This window comes from Puma concolor, chromosome B4 (genome assembly GCF_028749965.1).
Source record: "Puma concolor isolate L17-30 chromosome B4, mPumCon1.1.hap2, whole genome shotgun sequence".
NCBI lineage: Eukaryota > Metazoa > Chordata > Mammalia > Carnivora > Felidae > Puma > Puma concolor.
In genome coordinates this window covers 72,010,646-72,029,305 of record NC_141673.1, presented here as the reverse complement: position 1 = coordinate 72,029,305, position 18,660 = coordinate 72,010,646, and the positions used below count along the sequence as shown (strand labels likewise).

General features: G+C 34.7%; 1 protein-coding gene across 3 annotated transcripts in view; it reads right to left on the bottom strand.

Annotated features, from left to right (window-relative positions):
• Positions 1–615: 615 nt before the first annotated feature.
• Positions 616–18,660, bottom strand: part of ADAMTS20 (ADAM metallopeptidase with thrombospondin type 1 motif 20) — a 180,713-nt gene continuing 162,668 nt past the window's right edge. For 2 of the 3 annotated variants that reach the window (XM_086713617.1, XM_086713616.1), the window contains 2 exons: positions 4,600–4,704; positions 1,966–2,210 (listed from right to left, as the gene is read on the bottom strand). In XM_086713617.1, coding sequence (XP_086569743.1) covers positions 2,121–2,210; positions 4,600–4,704 — 195 coding nt within the window. In that variant the 3' untranslated portion in view covers positions 1,966–2,120. Of the gene's footprint in view, positions 2,211–4,599; positions 4,705–18,660 lie in introns of all 3 variants that reach the window. The other variant, XM_086713618.1, reaches the window with a different exon arrangement.

Sequence of the window (18,660 nt, the reverse complement as noted above, 5' to 3'; positions counted from 1 at the left end):
TAAACGTTAAAGAAAATTAAAAAAAAATTCATTTGTCATTCCTCAGTGATACTCTAAATGGATACTCAATAGATACTCTAAATGGATACTCAAAATACAAACTCAATGGATACTCTAAAATTTTTACACCTGGCCAGTGGTAATTTAAATTGATTTAACTGCTTTGGATAGTACTTTGACGATTTCCAGGAAGGCTGAAGATGGATGGGTAAAATGTATTCTTGTTTACAAGTACCTGCTCCCTCCCCCTGGGAGAGAATTCTAGGCCCTCACCCACTTGCCTGTGCCTGGCAATCTTGGCCCATGGGGAGAATATATTTCCCTGTCCCAGAGACTAGGATTTGGGTCATATGATTTAATTTGGCCAATTGAATGTGAATAGACATGGATATCCCTTGTATAAACAGAAGCTTTTAAAGGCATTGTTAAGTTTTTGTCACTTCCTGCCCATATTCCCTCTGCCACAAGAAGGGTATACACAGAATAGGAGCCCTTTCCATCCCAACTGCAACAATTAAAATAAAAATTCTTGGAATTTCTGGAGTGGTTTTAGTGTTATAGACTTTTGGTGGAGGACTCATTTTTTTGCACGTAAGGAAAACGAAAACAAAATGCTAATGTATCACACAGATATGTTTATTATTTAAATGTTTGTAAGATTTTAATTATGAATGAAAACATTTCTAGAAAATGTTACACATTTTGTATTAATGATTGTAACTGGTTTAAGGCACATAGTGCAAAATACTTCATTTCTGATACAGAGATCCCTAAACGTTTATCTAACCACACTGGCACAAATAGCCTTAGTACCTTATATGGTACAATATATGTTTGGGAAAAAAGTGTTTGGGGAAAAAATAAATAATAATAAATGTTTGGGGGAAAAAAAACTTTGTGGGTAAAACTAGTACACTAACTATTTCCTGGCAAAAATCTATTAGTAGATTCATTTTTTGGTTTACAGAGAAGTTGCCATAGGAAAATACTATTTGTCTATGATTCTTTTAAAATCACATTATTATATAGTACACAAATTATTCACCTGAAAAAAATCTCTAAATACCTGAGAATTTACCCATGAATAGTTAATTTTTGTATACTATCTTTTATGTTTTGGCTTTGAAAACCTCAGATATAAAATAACTTGAACATCTCTAATAAAAATTTTGCATATGTAAACATAATTTTGTTTACCAAAATGGGATTTCCAAAATTTCAATTATTCTCATTTCTCTATTTGATTAATAAAATACGGTATATAGTTTTTGAGAAACTAGATCTTTCAGAGTAAATATTTACATATATAAGAGTTATTGAGACAGAATATAAACATTATAAAAACAACATATTGCTTTTGTATGTACAATCAAATTAGAGGTAGGTGTTTTAAGTAAAATTCTACTGTATCATATCTTCTGCGTTATACCCACAAATTTTCATATTTGTATTTAACCCAAGCATACATTTTTAATATAAAAGTATACTGCATTTCCAGGATAATTTTTTTTATTTGAAGCACCATAACCCACAATTAAAAATTAAAGGAAATATAAAACAAGGTATCTAAGCTGTATCAGTAGAAAGTATAATGGCTATGTACTTTTTGATGTGACTATGGATTTGCTATTCACCTGACAGATTTAATAATGTTTATAGTTGTTTTAAATAAGTTCATTTTCCTAATTTTTACTTGCTCCATTTTAACAAGTAGAATAAACATTTCATTGTACAATTCAGTACTGAGTAGATTTATATGTGCGATTATAGGTATAATATAACTGTAATCCATTCCAAGCTGTTTGTTAACAGCAACATCACCTTGGTATAATTCATTCAAATATCTGTATATTCTACCATAAATTATTGTGTCCTTTTAAAAAGATCCCGATTAGAATCATATATATGTTAAGCTTATTTTGAAGGCTTTGGAAAAATTAAGCAGTGATTTGATTCCCTGATGAGCACCCTGGAAAAAAAAAAAAAAGAAAGAAAAGGAAAAGAAAAGGCACAGACATTTTGGATGTGGAAATCTCAGGAAGGGAAGAGTAAAGAAACGAGCACCGGTTATTCGCAGATATTCCCGAGAATATCTCCTCATACTTCCCATTTCTGAATGTTCATATTACTTGAATTGGGAGACCAGTAGTCATGTGAGGAATACACTTTCCACAGAACCCTCCGCATCTCCCGTAGACTTTGGTTCCATCCTGAAAATAGGAAGAGGCAGAAATATAGGATAACCATACATGAGCTGGTATCTGTGCACACAGGCAGAAAGAGCAAATGCTTTGAATCATGGGGCTGAAATCATTTAGCCAAAGTTTCCTATAACAATTACATTTGAGGTCAAAGATCATACCGTTTCAGGCTTAGTTGAAATTTGTGGTCATGGGAACTGGATAATCTGAGATTCATATTAGCTACTTGATTATAATCCACACTAAAATTTAGACAATTCATCTCAAACTACATATTTTTTATCGAGGTGTCTATTTGCTTCAGCGAGCTCGTTAAAAACTCTCCCAATTTGCTGTCTGATATTTACATGATTTTACATAAGCTTCTCATAGGCTAAATAAAAAATATACGAATTTGACCTTAACTGACAAGTCCTATTCTCCCCCATTAACCTTAAACATCTCACAGAAGTATTAAAAACGCAGTTTATAGAAAAGTATAGAAGGGGAGAAGGTGATAAAATGGATAAAACTGGACTAAAAGCAGTAATTATAATTAGAAAAAGGACTAAGAAGGGAGATTCCTCTCTTTTTTCTTTTTTTTTTCCCACCTATTTTAAGAAAAGCAGAACCATTCACTGACAAACAGGTAGACAGAGGCTGGTGAGAGGGGTGTGATGCATGTTCTCTCTAGACTGCTTTCCATCTTTGACCAAAAGCCAAAAGACTGAAGACATTTTAATAGGATGAGGCAAAAAATAGTTTGAGCTCCTATATGAGTATCTGGAGAAAATAAGGTTTTTTGTTTGTTTTGTTTTGTTTTTCATGTTAAAAGGGAGGGCAGAGAAGGAAACTTTGAGTTCCTAGAACATTTTGGGGTAAAGAATGTTTTGAGATCAGGGGTTTTTAAGTTGTCTTTTCTTTCAGAAGCTTTTTAACTGTCAAGAATGTAAGTAAGCAGAGAAGAAGGGAATGGCGGTAAAAATTCCCATTCATATACATACATTCTTATCCCCAGATTGTTTAAGTAAAAAGCTAATCTGGATAAAATGTCTTGGCAAGTAAAAAGAGGTTTGCATTTCATGCGTAAGTGTGGGTTCCACCCATTTCAGCTTCACACCAGGCCTCAGGTTTCAGGAAATGCTTTCATATGCAACATTTTTGATCAAGGTCGAAATTCTCAGTCGATTAAATAATTAAGCTTTACAATGGAACTTCAAAAGAAGCAAAAGGAATGACTGTACTAAATAGTCACACCTACTGGTGGTCTCTTTACAATACCAAAAAGATATCTAAAAGCTGGATAAATAAGGTGAAATATTTCATTGAGCTCTTTGCACTGAGACCTGCTCAGAATATACTTCAAGTAATTCATTTATTCCCATACTTTCTACCAAACAGGATTAGACCTAAATATGCCAAATCAAAATTTAAAAATAGCCATTTGTTCTAAAAGCCTACTTCTGACCCAAATGGCAGAAATGATAAAAATTTAAATTCTTTAGGTGTTCATTAAAACTCAGTTGCATAGCCTTCAGAAATAGAATGTCTTAGTGTCTATGAATATTAGAAAATTGAGTTTCACTTACAAATAATATTGATACAAGTAGGAGCATAACAAAAGTAACTTCTATCAAAAGAAAGAAAAACCCTAAAATCGAATGGGCAGGGGCTGTCGATGGTGCTGACTTATGAGTAACACAGGTGAAAACACTTACAGATCCTGATTTACTGTAGATAGAGTCCTGCTATCTGAGACATGGTAACCGGAAGTAACAGGAACCATCTCATAAAGGGTACGTGCCAGGGCAGTGTATGAGCAAATTAAACGTGTTCTACATGTAATACGTGTGCTACAGTAAAAGCCAAGTACGATGTTATCTAGATAAAGGCAGAGGAAAATATGCATACACCCATAAAAATAGTCCTAATTCTTAGAGAAACTATAAAGAACAGATGTTGAACGAAAAATGGCTTTAACACCACCCCCATCACTGAATCAAAGCACTGAGGTAAATAAACCAAAAATATACTCCTCACTTTGAAATATTAAAACTACCACATCTTTAATAATTAAAGTATAGCTAACAGCACTACCTCTTTTTGAAGTACTGGCATATCAAGTCAGCAGCCCCAAACAAGCCAGATAAAATCTCTATGCCCTGGCATTTGATATTTCAGGTCCAAGGATCTGTAGCCTACACATGGATTTATATGCACGTAAAAACACATGTGCATTAATAACAATGAACCCAGTTTCATTATTTCATAGATTAATATTATGCCCCATTATATGTAACATGCCTCATATATGCAATAACTCATTAGTCATTAACTTTATAACTCTAAAGTAGAGGTCCTTTAATTCCAGTTCACAGCACAGTATTTCAGACAGGCATTTTGGTCCAGCAGGACTTACTTGTGATCTGTGGATGATGACAGAGGCATAACTCCCCTGAGCAAGCCACTTTGCTGTGCTGGATATCCTCATTCCAGTTCCTGCCAAGTTAATGCTGAACTGTCCCTACATTGTAAACAAAACAAAATAGGTGGAATTAATAAAATATTTAAGAATGCTCCTGGAGGCACCTCGGTGTCTCAGTTGGTTAGGCATTGGACTCTTCGTTTCAGCTCAGGTCATAATCTCACAGTTCTGAGTTCGAGCCTGGCGACAGGCTCCGTGCTGACAGTGGAGCCTGCTTAGGATTCTCTCTCTCTCCCTCTCTTTCTCTATCTCTGTCTCAAAATCAATAAATAGACATTTAATAATATTATTAAAAGAAAAAAAGAATGCTCGGGACACCTGGGTGGCTCGGTCGGTTAAGCATCTGACTTTGGCTCGGGTAATGATCTCGCAGTCCAAGTCCGTGAGTTCGAGCCCCTTGTTGGGCTCTGGGCTGACAGCTCACTTGGAGACTGGAGCCTGCTTCAGATTCTGTGTCTCCCTCTCTCTCTGCCCCTCCTCCGCTTGCATTCTGTCTCTCTCTCTTAAAAATAAATAAGCATTAAAAAAAACTTAAAAAAACAGAATGCTCTTGGATAAAAGCGCCTCAATTTGAATTACATAAGAAACACCTCAAATTATTTTTCAAGGGTCTTTCTTTAAAAAATGAAATAATATTGATATAATCTTACCCTAAAGGAAGTGAACCAGCTAAAGCTTTTTAAACATTGATTACAAACAAATCTCAATATGAGACATCTGAATCAATACCACATAATGTTATTTGTGCAAAAGTAATTCTGTCCAACCCTAGGACTCCACGGCTTGACAGCTAGAGCTCGTGTCCCTGTAGCAATAGGCAAGTCCTAAGCGATGGGGTGTTCACAGGGACTAATGCCAGACTTTCACATTTCTCCAATTTCTTTTTTTTAAATTTTTTTAATGTTTATTTATTTTTGAGAGAGGGAGAGAGAGAGAGAGAGAATGAGCGGGAAAGGGGCAGAGAGAGAGAGAGAGAGAGAGACACACACACAGAATCCGAAGTAGGATCCAGGCTCCTAGCTGTCAGCATAGAGCCCTACACAGGGCTCAAACCACAAACCACGAGATCATGACCTGAGCCGAAGTCGGATGCTTATCCAACTGAGTCACCCAGGTACACCTCTTCAATTTCTATTCTTGACCTCTTCTTACTAACTTCTCTGATGAATTACACCTGTTTAATGTATTTTCTGGACTCTCCTGTTAATGTGACTTTCTCTGTTGCCATAAAAATGTTACTTCTTAACCCCCTACACAAAACTAGTCAGTGTAATATTATTGTCCCAGCTATTACATCCCTTTTTAAAGTGCCCTGAAGTGTATGATGCCACAGGATTTACACACATGGTCTGTGAGCCCCCTAGTGGCATTATGATCTAATTCTTTTCAAGACACAAGAACCATTTTCATGTCAAAATATTTCAGACTATCTTTGCTAAATATTAAACCTTAAATATCTGTTAATTGAGAAAATGTGTGACAAAACTGGATAAAATTTGGGCACATTTATGTCTTGCAGTACACAATTACACATTCAAAAGTAGAATTAATTAATGCTAATTAAGCTTATTGCCAATGTTCCATGTACACATAGATTCAGAGTGATCTTCTTAGATTACATCACTATATCCCATAGCCTAAGATGCATGAATCTTGAGCAAGACTGTGATAAAATATTAGGAGTTACATTATGTGATTGAAAATATTATCTTGTCATGAAGGCAAAGATGAAATAGATTTCAAATATAATTATAATGTGAATTATTACTATTGCTAAAACAATTATATATCAATTTAGTTTATTGCTAAGAAGTCTAAGCTATTTCTTAATTAAAATCAAAATAGAAATTCAAATACATTTATGATATAATTTTGATATATAATATGAATTTCCCTGAAAGAGAACTAATGTTTAGATAAATTCCAAAGAAAATATATCACATATATCATTTGGTTATAAATTTAGAATATGACCTATATGTTTCATTCCTGTATTTTCAGAGCCCAGAATATGGCTTAGTGTTTTTGAATGGATAAATTAAGTGCAACATTACAAATATTAAATTTTAGCATTACATACACATGAATACACAAATACACATATAAACTTTTCATATGCCATGATAATGAATGACATTAATACTAGACACATTGGTATTTTATATTGGCAAGTACTAGACACATTTGGTATTTTATATTAGTAAATAACTAATTCTTAGTCAACCTGCTACAAGTTTTGCATTGAATATCTCCATCTCACATTAACTCATAAGTAGGCTTCTCACCAAACAAAACTCCTTAAAAATAGACATATATTCTGTGATGTAGGTTTCCTGTGACAAGCCACTTACTGAGTGCCCCAGTAGGCCATTCGGTGTTTTCACAGCCTAACATTCTACACTTTCCTTAATTCTTTACCCTCCTGCTCAAGGTTGCTTGGAAGCATTCAAATGTATATACACTGAAAATGAAAGGAAAAAAATGACTGACTACTGACAGACTTAGGTGGTCATTGACACAATCAGTTGGTCTAGAAATATCTATTCCTCCATTTCTCCAGACTAATTTTCATGAGCTTTATTTATGTCTTTAGTAGATAAAAACTTCCAGTTTTCAGATAAATTTTGGGAATATAATGGGCAGCATGGTGATTCCAGTTAACAACACTGTATTGTGTATTTGAAAGTTGCTAAGAGAGTAGATCTTAAAAGTTCTCATTCAAAGAAAAAATTGTGGTAACTATGTGAGGTGATAGATGTTAAACTTACCATGGTGATCATTTTGCAATATATACATAACCAAATCATTATCTTGCACACCTTACACTAATGCAATATTCTATGATAATTATATTTTACTAAACAGGGGGAAAAATAAAATAGCATATGTATATAAATAAATGTAATGCATTGTAGAGAATTACAGGTGTATAAAAAAAGGTACTGGTATGTTCTTATGGGACTTCAGAAGGAATAAATGATTGGATAAATTAATTATATTAGTTTCATATTTTTATTTAAGAGTAAAATGTATACCTCCTTAAACCTAACCTTTAACTTAAAAAATTAGTTCAATGTAGCTGCTAAAAATTTGTGTTTTAAAAGTAGTATGAGGTTTACCTCCTCTTCTACTCTCAACCTTTTTTAGAAGAGGTGGCCATAAGATGTAAAATTCTAATAGCAAAGTCACAAGTGGAAGGTGATTCAAATATCCAATAATTCAACAAATTGGAATGTCTTGAGTAATTAATTGACTGCATCAAAGGAAAAAGTAGTTGTGGATATAAGAGAAGAACTATGGAGGTAGACATAAGTTTTAATGTTCTACTTCTTTTATTGACTGGTTGGTTCATGTGGTCTTCTTATTACATCATTATAGTTTGATAATTCTAAAATGTGTTGTACATATTTTATCATGAAGGGATCTATAATCTGAGGCAACTGCAATAAAAATTCCATGGAGAATTTTTGTAGCTCTAGAGAACTGATTCTAAAATTTATATGAAAAGACAAATTAAAATAGTTAAATTAATTTTTAAAAAGAATAAACTTGAAGAACCCACACTACCTTATTTTGACACTTACTATAAAGCTATCATAACCAAGACACTGCTGTGTTGGAGAGATAGGTAGATCAATGGAACAGAATAGAGTTCAGAAATAGACCCACAAGTGGACCAAAAATAGGTCCACTTGATTTTTAACAAAGGTGTTAAGGTAATTAAGTAGAGAAAATATTGTCTTTTCAACAAATGGTGTTTGGACAAGTGGATGTCTACATGCAAAATCCATTAGATTTTACACAATATTAATTCAAAATCAACCACAGGTCTAAGGGTAAAACTATAAAACTATACAAATTTTTGAAGGAAACATGGGAGAAAATCTTTGTCACTTGGAGTTAGTCAAGGAGTTCTTCAATATGAAACTAAATGCACAACCCATATAGGATAAAAGTAATAAATTTGACTTCATTAAAATTTAAAAATTTTGCTGTGTGAAAGATACTTGAAAGAAAAGCTATGGCTCAGATCAGGAAAAAATATTTGCAAATATCTTATGTAACAAGAGACTTGTATCCAGAATATGTAAAGAACTCTCAAAATTAAACAGTAGGAAATGAACAATCCAATTTTTTAAAATGGGTAGAAGACTTGAAAAAAAAACACTTCACCAAAGTGGATATGCAGATGACCAATAAGGACATGAAAAGTATTTAACATATTTAACTGTGAATCAAATGCAAATTAAAACCACAATGAGATTCCATAGAACATGATGGGGCAGAAAACAAAACTTGACAATACTAAGTGCTGACAGGGAAGCAAAGCGACTAGAACTTTAATCTTGGCTAGTGGGAATACAAAATAGTACAGTTACTCTTTAAAACAGTTTGGTAGTTTTTTATAAGGTAAACATACACATTCCCTATGACCTTACAATCCCATTAATCAGGTAATTATCCCAGAAAAATGAAAATGTATGTTCACACATACACCTGCACACAAATGTGCATATCAGCTCTATTCATAATCTCCCCAAACTATAAGCAACCCATTCTTCCAATGGATGAGTGGACAAACTATAGGACCACTGTACAACTTGTATATGATAGAATAATTCAGAGTAATACAAAAGGAACAAATTACTGACACATGCAGCAACACAGATGAATCACAAAGGCATTATGTTGAGTGAAGAGAGCCAATCTTAAAACATTATATACTGTATTTTCCATTTATATGACATTTGTATGACATTCCAGCAAAGGCAAAACAATGGCAACAGAGAACAGTTCAGTGTTTACCAGAAGTTAGGTCCAAAGATTTGGAATTGCCCTATATGTTGTTATACTGATGGTAATGTGAATCTGTACATATGTTAAAACTGTATACTAAAAAAAAAAGGTAATTTTTCTCTATAACTTTTTTAAATGTGAATGGGTATAAAATTTATTTAAAGAATAAATTTTCCAAAAGTCTTGCAAAATAAACCCAACAATCTGTTGTATGTAAGAGACATACTTAAAGTGATCCATAAAAGCTAAAATTAGGGGCGCCTGGGTGGCGCAGTCGGTTAAGCATCCGACTTCAGCCAGGTCACGATCTCGCGGTCTGTGAGTTCGAGCCCCGCGTCAGGCTCTGGGCTGATGGCTCGGAGCCTGGAGCCTGTTTCCGATGCTGTGTCTCCCTCTCTCTCTGCCCCTCCCCTGTTCATGCTCTGTTTCTCTCTGTCCCAAAAATAAATAAAAAACGTTGAAAAAAAAATTTAAAAAAAAAAAGCTAAAATTAAAAGGATGGGCAAAAAAATACCAGGAATCTGAACATTAGAAAAGAAGAAGGGTAATAATACTAAGGGACAAAGTAGAATTCAAGTCTTAAATCAGGAAAACATGACAAATAAATACTAAAAACCATAATCTACAATGAAGAAATAACCCATGAATATTATGAATTGAATAAACAGTAACTTTTATAAAATAAAACTATAGGAGATACAAGTAGAGATAGATAGATAGATAGATAGATAGATAGATAGATAGATAGATAGATGATAGATAGATAGATAGATAGATACCCCCAATAGGAAATTTTAATATACCACTTTTAGTAACAAGACAAATCAAGCAGGCAAAAATAAGGAGAGGGATAATCTAAACAATATAATCAAAAAGGTAGATCTTTGGATGCGTATCAAACTCTGTATCCTTATGGTAAAAAATACATGTTTGAAATATTTAATGACTGGTTCTGAATTCTCAAAATAGATGCTGGCCATGATCTACTTGCATTAGCTGAATGTAGTTATTTCTCTTGCTCTTGTGTCATCAATATTAATTATAAAACAGCTAAAGAGATACACATTAGGTTTTATCATCCAATTTTTGTGGCTCTTTGAAAAGTATCAAAGGTTTTCCTTTACTTCACTTTTGATATATGTATTCTAAAGTCACATCACACTCCTTAACTTCATCTTATATTGCAATGTGGCAAAGTTTATTTTCCCTAAAGAGTGCCATATGTATCCATTCTCTTTTTAGAATTCATGTCCCAGAGTGCCCTGTCATATGCAAACACAGAGGATGTGGTTTTGATGAATCCCAAACAAAATAAGTTCTTTCTGTGACATCAAACATCTGGAGAGTATTCATGCAAATGTTGTATAACTTAACACAGAATCTGGTTTATATATTTGACAGAACACCTCTAAGAATACTGGACAGTTTGTATTTTTGGTAACATAAACCTCAGCCGGTTGAATTTTAGAGAATGAATATAGATAGGTAAAGTTCCTATTCACAGCACATACCTATCTATGCTCGCTAACATCTAATTTGGGAAATAAAACCTGGCATTCCATAAATGCCTGGAGAACTACACGAGGGAGGCATCTCACCTTGATGAGTAGAGAGGAATATTTTATTACTGTACTGGTTCTGCCTCTGACTTTCTCAAGGACCTTGGACAGGTTATTAACATGGAATGTCTGCTTCTCCTAACTATGAAATGGGATTGCCCAGTTTACAACTACATAACTTTCTCAAGATATTATAGGGGAGAAATGGGGTCACAGAGAAATTAAAGGGTTAGAAATTAATGGAAATAACTATAGTATCATTTAAAAACCTAACCGTGCTAACGCCCCTTATTCAGATATCAAGCTCAACAAGAAATATTCTGTTTATTGGGGTGTCATGGCTCATGGGTTCTAGCCCCACATCGAGCTCTGTGCTGACCGCTCAGAGCCTGGAGCCTGCTTTGGATTCTGTGTCTCCCTCTCTCCACCCCTCCCCCACTCATGCTGTTTCTCTCTCTCTCTCTCTCTCTCTCTTTCTCTCTCTCATAAAATAAACATTAAAAAAAAAGAAATACTTTTTATAATAATTAGCTTTCTGTTAGATATTTCCCATTAGGAAAGTTAAGTGAGATGAAAGTGTGTTTAATGATTATTGATTTATTTTGAGAGAGAGAGAGTGTGTGTGTGTGTGTGTGAGATCATGAGAGGGGGAGGGGCAGAGAGAGCGGGAGAGATAGAATCCCAAGCATGTAAGATCTCACAAACCATGAGATCATGACGTAGGCTGAAATCAAGAGTTGGACACTTAACTGAATAAGCCACCTAGGCACTCTGAGATAAAAATTTTGATTCCACTTGACAGTTACATGATTTAATTGCTTATCAGCTCTCTTGTGAATTTAGTTTTTATTTCATCAACCCTGACCTTGCCCAATTTAACATGTAATAAAAAAGACTGGATTCCCAGAACTTGGCAACCTTTCCAAAGTAATGGCATCTGTGAGACCTTGTATCAGACTCTCCACATCTCTACGTGGCATTCTCAATTTGCTTCTTTCTAATAACATTAAGTATTTGACAAGATGATATAGCTTATAAGGAGGATGGGTTGTTGGACAAAGTTCATCAGTCTTGACATGGGTTGATCATTTGAGAATGAATAATCTCTATTTAATCTTTATTTAATAATCTCTAGTTAAAGGGAAGTGTTACTAAAAAATCTGTAGGAGTTTGGGCACTTGGTGGCTCAGTCGGTTGAGCCTCTGACTTCAGCTCAAGTGATGATCTCATGGTTTGTGGTTTCAAGCCCTGCATCAGGCTTTCTGCTGTCAGCTCACAGTCCACTTTAGATATTCTGTTCCCCTCCCTCTCTGCCCGTCCCCCGCTCTCTCTCTCTCTCTTAAAAATAAACAAACATTAAAAAAAAACCTTTAGGGGCGCCTGGGTGGCTCAGTCGGTTAAGCGTCCGACTTCAGCCCAGGTCACAATCTCGCGGTCCGTGAGTTCGAGCCCCGCGTCGGGCTCTGGGCTGATGGCTCAGAGCCTGGAGCCTGCTTCTGATTCTGTGTCCCCCTCTCTCTCTGCCCCTCCCCCATTCATGCTCTCTCTCTGTCTCAAAAATAAATAAACGTTAAAAAAAATTAAAAAAAAAACAAAGACCTTTAAAAAAATAAATAAAAAAATAAATTTAAAAAAATCCATATGGATTAAAAAAAATTGCTGAGAATGCTAAAAGGTTTAGATTAGACTTGACTTTAGAACAGGTGTCTGAAGACTTAAAGTGTGACTTTAGAACAGGTGTCTGAAGACTTTAGAACACAGTGTCAGGCTTCATAAGGGGGAGTTCATCAAGGTAAGGACTGTCCTGGGAAAAGAACTGAATAGAAGATGTGGGTCAGAGAGTCACATTCTGGGAAGTAGACCAATTATGTGATGGACCGATATGAATGAAGGAGAAAAGGAGAAGAATGGACATGCATGGAGCTAGCCAGCTTCAAAGATTGAATGAGAATATGAGCCCTCTCTGCCAAGTTATCTACCTTTAAAATATGACCAAGAGAGGAAGTGCTTCTGGAATGGCAACTTGAGGAGCCCTGTGCCCTCACTCTTCAACAAAACAACCATAACTCATAAAAATTATGAAATACAACAACCATTTAAGGTCTCTAGAAATTATCCTAAGGTTATACAACAAATGGGAAAATATTTATTCACAAAAAATCTACTATATCTGGGTAAGAAGAGGGAATGTCTATGACATTTGAACCATGACCTGCCCTTTACTCTTACCTCAGCAAGATGACAGTTTTAGTCTTGATAGGAACACAAGGCTCCATTTCTCCAGCATTCTGTTAAGGTTAAGTTTTCTCCCTGGGAGGGGAAAACTGCCAGCAATTCTCATTTCATGCAGTTCTGTGCCACAGAAGCTCTATTACAGATAAGAATAGCTAAGCTCCCATCCGCCACTCAGTCCCTACTCATAAAACAGAAGATCTGCCCCAGGCATGGTTGGCCAAGAACACAAGGCTCAGTCATCCCCATTCAAAATCACTGGTAGGGCAGAGGTTCTATGCTGAGAAGGGCAAGCCAAGAAGAGCAGGGGTTACTGCTATGACTCAGGATCCTGCTTATTAAAAAGTAGGATTGTTACTCTGAGAAGTTGGGCCTATCCTTAGATCCACAGAACTAGTGCAGTTTTTTCCTTAGGATAGAGTCATGATGTTAAGGTCGGAGTGTTCCATAGCTTTTTCTAAGGAGTATGAGCTTATTTGAGAAAGAAATAGGAGAATTTCAAGACTAAAGATGCAACTGAAAACAAGATTTTAATGACACGCAGCTAAAAAGGGAGTGGTGATAGCTCAGTGAGAGCAACAAGGAAAATGGTAGATCAAATTGAAGTTTAACAGAGAGAACCAAGGAAAGAGACAGTTAAGAAGGGCTCCTCTTGAGGTCTGACTTGACCTATAATACTACCTTGGCCAGAGGGCTTGAATTTAGTTGGATTAGTCCATGGAGTAATTTACTCCTCCAAGATGTTATTGAAAGAATATAGCAATCATCTAGCAATTAATGGAGTCTAAGAGCTGAGTGTGATATCAATAGATTCAGACCAGTTTAAAAACGTAATGGATATTTGTATCCTTTGGATAAATTCCTAGTAGTGCAATTTCTGGGTCATAGGTTAGTTCTATTTTTAATTTTTTGAGGAACCTCCATACTGTTTTCCAGACTGGCTGCACCAGTTTGCATTCCCACCAATAGTGCAAAAGTGTTCCCCTTTCTCCGCATCCGTGCCAACATCTATTGTTTCTGGAGCTGTTAATTTAGCCATTCTGACAGGTGTGAAGAGACTCTTAAATACAGAGAACAAAGTGGGGGTTTTGGGAGGGAGTAAGTAGGAGGAGAATGGGTTAAATGGGTGATAGGCATTAAGGAGGGCACTTCTGTGATGAGTCACTGGGTTCTACTCTTGAAGCCAAGGCTACACTGTATGTTAACTAACTCGAATTTAAATTGTAAAAAAGTTAATGCGCAAACTAGGAATAAAGATAAAAACTTGGGGCACCTGGGTGGCTCAGTTGGTTAAGCGTCTGACTTCGGCTCAGGTCATGATCTCACTGTCCGTGAGTTCGAGCCCTGTGTTGGGTTCTGTGTTGACAGCTCAGAGCCTGGAGCCTGCTTCAGATTCTGTGTTTCAGTCTCTCTGCCCCTCCCTGCCCACACTCTGTCTCTCTCAAAAATAAATAAATGTTAAAAAAATAAATAAAAAAAAAATTCATGGAGAGTTGGGAAAGAGACAAAGAGATCTCAGCAAAAAACACTATCATTCCAGGAGGATTAGTGACTGTACATGTCCAAGGCTGTGCCATCCAAGGAGTGACATCAAAGACTGCGCACTACAGAGAAAATAGATGTCACCAAAATAGTCCAGCCAAGGAGCTAAGCAAACAAACAAGCAAGCAAACAAGTTCTAGAGGAGAGGGGAGAGGAGATTTAGTGTCCATAGTTACTAAAATACATTCCCTAAAATGCTTGGTTTTCAAGAAAAAACTGAGATATGCAAAGAAATTGGAAAGGATGACTCATTCAGGGGGAAAAGGCAATAGAAACTGCCTTTGACAGGTTTCACATGTCTGGCTGAGCAGATAAAGACTTCAAAGCCGCTATTATAAATATGTTCAAAGAACTAAAGAAAACCATGTTTTAAAGAAAGGTATGATAATAATGTCTCATCATATAGAGAATATCAATACAGAGACAGAAGTTACATTTAGATAAAGAGCAAAAGGACAATTCTGGAGTTAAAATGTACAATAACAAAAGAAATCACTATAGGGGCTCAAACAGTAGATTGAAGCAGGTAGAAAAAAGAATTAGCAAACTTGAGCAGGTATCAATAGTGATTACATAATCTGAAGAACAGAGAGAAAAAAAGCATTAAGAAAAATGAACAGAGCCTCAGAGAAACAAAGGGATACACCATTAAGTACACCAACATATGCATAATGCAAGTACCAGAAGGGAGAGAGAGATACAGGAGCAGAGAATATATTTGAATAAATAATGTCTGAAATTTCCAAATTTGGTGAAACACATTAATCTATACATCCAAGAAACTCAATAGATTTCAAGTTTGGTAGATACACAGAGATCCACATCCAAATATGTGACAGTAAAGATGAAAGTCAAAGACAAAGAGAAAATCTGAAAGCATCAAGAGATAAATAACCACATACATAAGAACCCTAATAAGATACATAGCTGACCTCCATGTTTTTATCTATAAGCTAGAAGACAGTCGGGTGACATATTTAAAGTGCTGAAAAATAAAAAGTGTAAGTTGAGAATTTTATAACAAGAAGATCAATCTTTCAAGAACGAAGGCCAAATGAAAACTTTCAAAATAAACAAAACAGAGAGGATTTGTCACTAGTAGACCTGTTTTATACGACATGCTAAAGGAAGTTCGTCAAGCTGAAATCAAGTAACACCAGACATTAATACAAAACAACCAAAGAGTACTGGCAAAGGTAATTGTCTAGGTAATTATACAAGACATTATAATTGCATCTTTCTTTTCCTTTCTTCCCTTAACTTATTTTAAAACAATTTTATAAACCAATAAGTATATGATTATATTATTGACCTATAATATATATAAATGTAATATATTTGATAATAATAGCAAAAATGAGGCAGGTGGAAGCAAAGCTCTTTGAGAGTAAGGAAATAATAACACCAGCCAATAAATCAAATCCACAGGAAGAAAAGAAGAAAACTAGAAATGCTAAATAAAAAGGTTCACATAAAAAGCTCTATGAATATGTAATTCCTCTCATTACTTCTCTCATATTCTCTAAAAATCATAAAATTATAGAAAGTTATTATAAAAATGTAATGTGGATTTTTACATATGTAGGTCATGTAACAAATATAACACCAAAAGTGGGAAGAGGAAATAGAGCATAAAAAGGAGTAATTTCCTATATTTCACTCAAAATTAGGTAGTGTAAATCTGAAGTCGATTCTGATAAGTTAAGATGTATATTGTAACCCCTTAAGCAGCAAGTAAGAAAACAATTCAAAAAATATAGTGAAAAAATTATTAAGGAAATTAAACGTTACACTCAAAAACATTCAATTAAAAAAAGAAAGTGGTAAAGAAGGAATAGAGGAACAAAAACAACTTCAGACATACAGAAAACAAAAAGTAAAATGGTACATCAATATCATCAAACAACTCAATTCAAAGGCAGAGATCCAATAAAGTATAGAAGATACTCTTAAGATTCAAAGATATAAATAGGTTAAAAGTAAATGGGATAAAATTATACATCATGTACTGTCTATGAGCTGAGCGGCCATTCTAATGTCAGATAAATTAGACCTTTAAAACAAACAAACAAAAAAATGCTGCTTCAGATAAAGAACATTTTATAATGACAAAAGTGTCAATATATCAGGAAATTATGACAATTATAATCATGATCATATATAAAAACCCCATGGTAAATGAATAAAATACCAAGTAAATGAAATAAGACTAAAGTGAGAAATAGACAATTCAACAATAATAGTTGCAAAATTTCAGTGACTAGAACAGCTAGGCAGAAGATAAACAAGGGAATGGAAAAGTTGAACAATACTTCAAACCAACAAGGCCTGACAAACATGTATAGGATATTTCACCAACAACGGAATACACATTCTTTCCAACCACATATTGAACATTTTCCAGAATAGCCATATGTTATACCATAAAACAAGACTTAGTGCATTTAAGAGAATGAAGAATACAAAGAGTATTTTCCAATCATAATGGAAAGAACTGAGTAACAGAGGTAAATTTGGAAGACTCACAAATATGTGGGACTCAAACACTACATTTTTTTAGAGAGAGAGAGCACAAACAGTAGAGAGAGAGACAGAATCTTAAGCAGTCTCCATGACCAGCATGGAGCCCAATGTGGGGCTCAATTTCATGACCCTGAGATGACAATCTGACCACGAAATCAAGAGTCAGACACTTAACCGACTGAGCCACCCAGGAGTCCCTCAAACTACACTCTTACAGAACCAATAAGTCAAACAAGACCTCACAGGTGATAATGGAAAATACTTTAAGATGAATGGAAATAAATACACCACACACCAAAACTCAGAGGATGCAGCAAAATAAGTGCATAAAGGGAAATTTAAAGTTGTAAATGCTCACATCAAAAGAGAAAAAAGATATATCAATAACCTAACCTTCCACCTTAAGACACTGGAAAAAGAACAAATTAAATAAAGCAAACAGAAATAAAGAAATAGTAAAGAACAGACTAAAATTTGCTGAAATAAATAAAAAAGAGAAAATCAACAAAATCAGGTGTTGGTCTCTTTGTTCCTAGAAACATATAACCTACCAACACTAAAGCAAGAAGAAATAGAATATTTGAACAAACCAATTACCAGAAATAAAATGGAACCAATAATCAAAAAACTCCCAAAACCAAAAATTCAGGACCAGCTGCTTCACAGGTGAATTCTACCAAATATTCAAAGAATTAAACTTCTCAAACTATTCCTAAAAATACAAGAGGAAGGAAAACTTCCAAGTTTTGGTATCAGCCTGATACCAAAAAGACACCACAAAAAAGGAGAACTATAGGCCAATATCTCTCATGAATATAGATGCAAAAATATTCAACAAAATACTAGCAAACAGAATCCAACAATACATTTAAAAAATCATTCACCGGGATCATGTGTGATTTATTCCTGGGATGCAATTGTGGTTCAGTATTCAAAAAGACAATCAACATGATACATCATATCAACAAAGAAAGGATAAAAACCATATGATTATTTCAATAGATGCAGAAAAAGCATTTGACAAAGTACAATATCCATTCATAATAATAAAAAAAATCTGCAAAGTAAGTCTAAAGGGAACATACTTCAACATAATAAAGGCCTCATGTGAAAAATACATAGCCAACATTATATTCAATAGTCAAAAACTGAGAGCTTTTCCCCAAACACCAGGAACATGACAAGGATGTCCACTCTCACTACTTTTATTCAACATAGTACTGGATGTCCTAGTCATAGCAATCAGACAACAAAAAGAAATAACAGGCATCCAAATTGGTAAGGAAGAAGTAAAACTCTCACTATTTGCAGATGACATGAGACTATGTTCAGAAAACCCTAA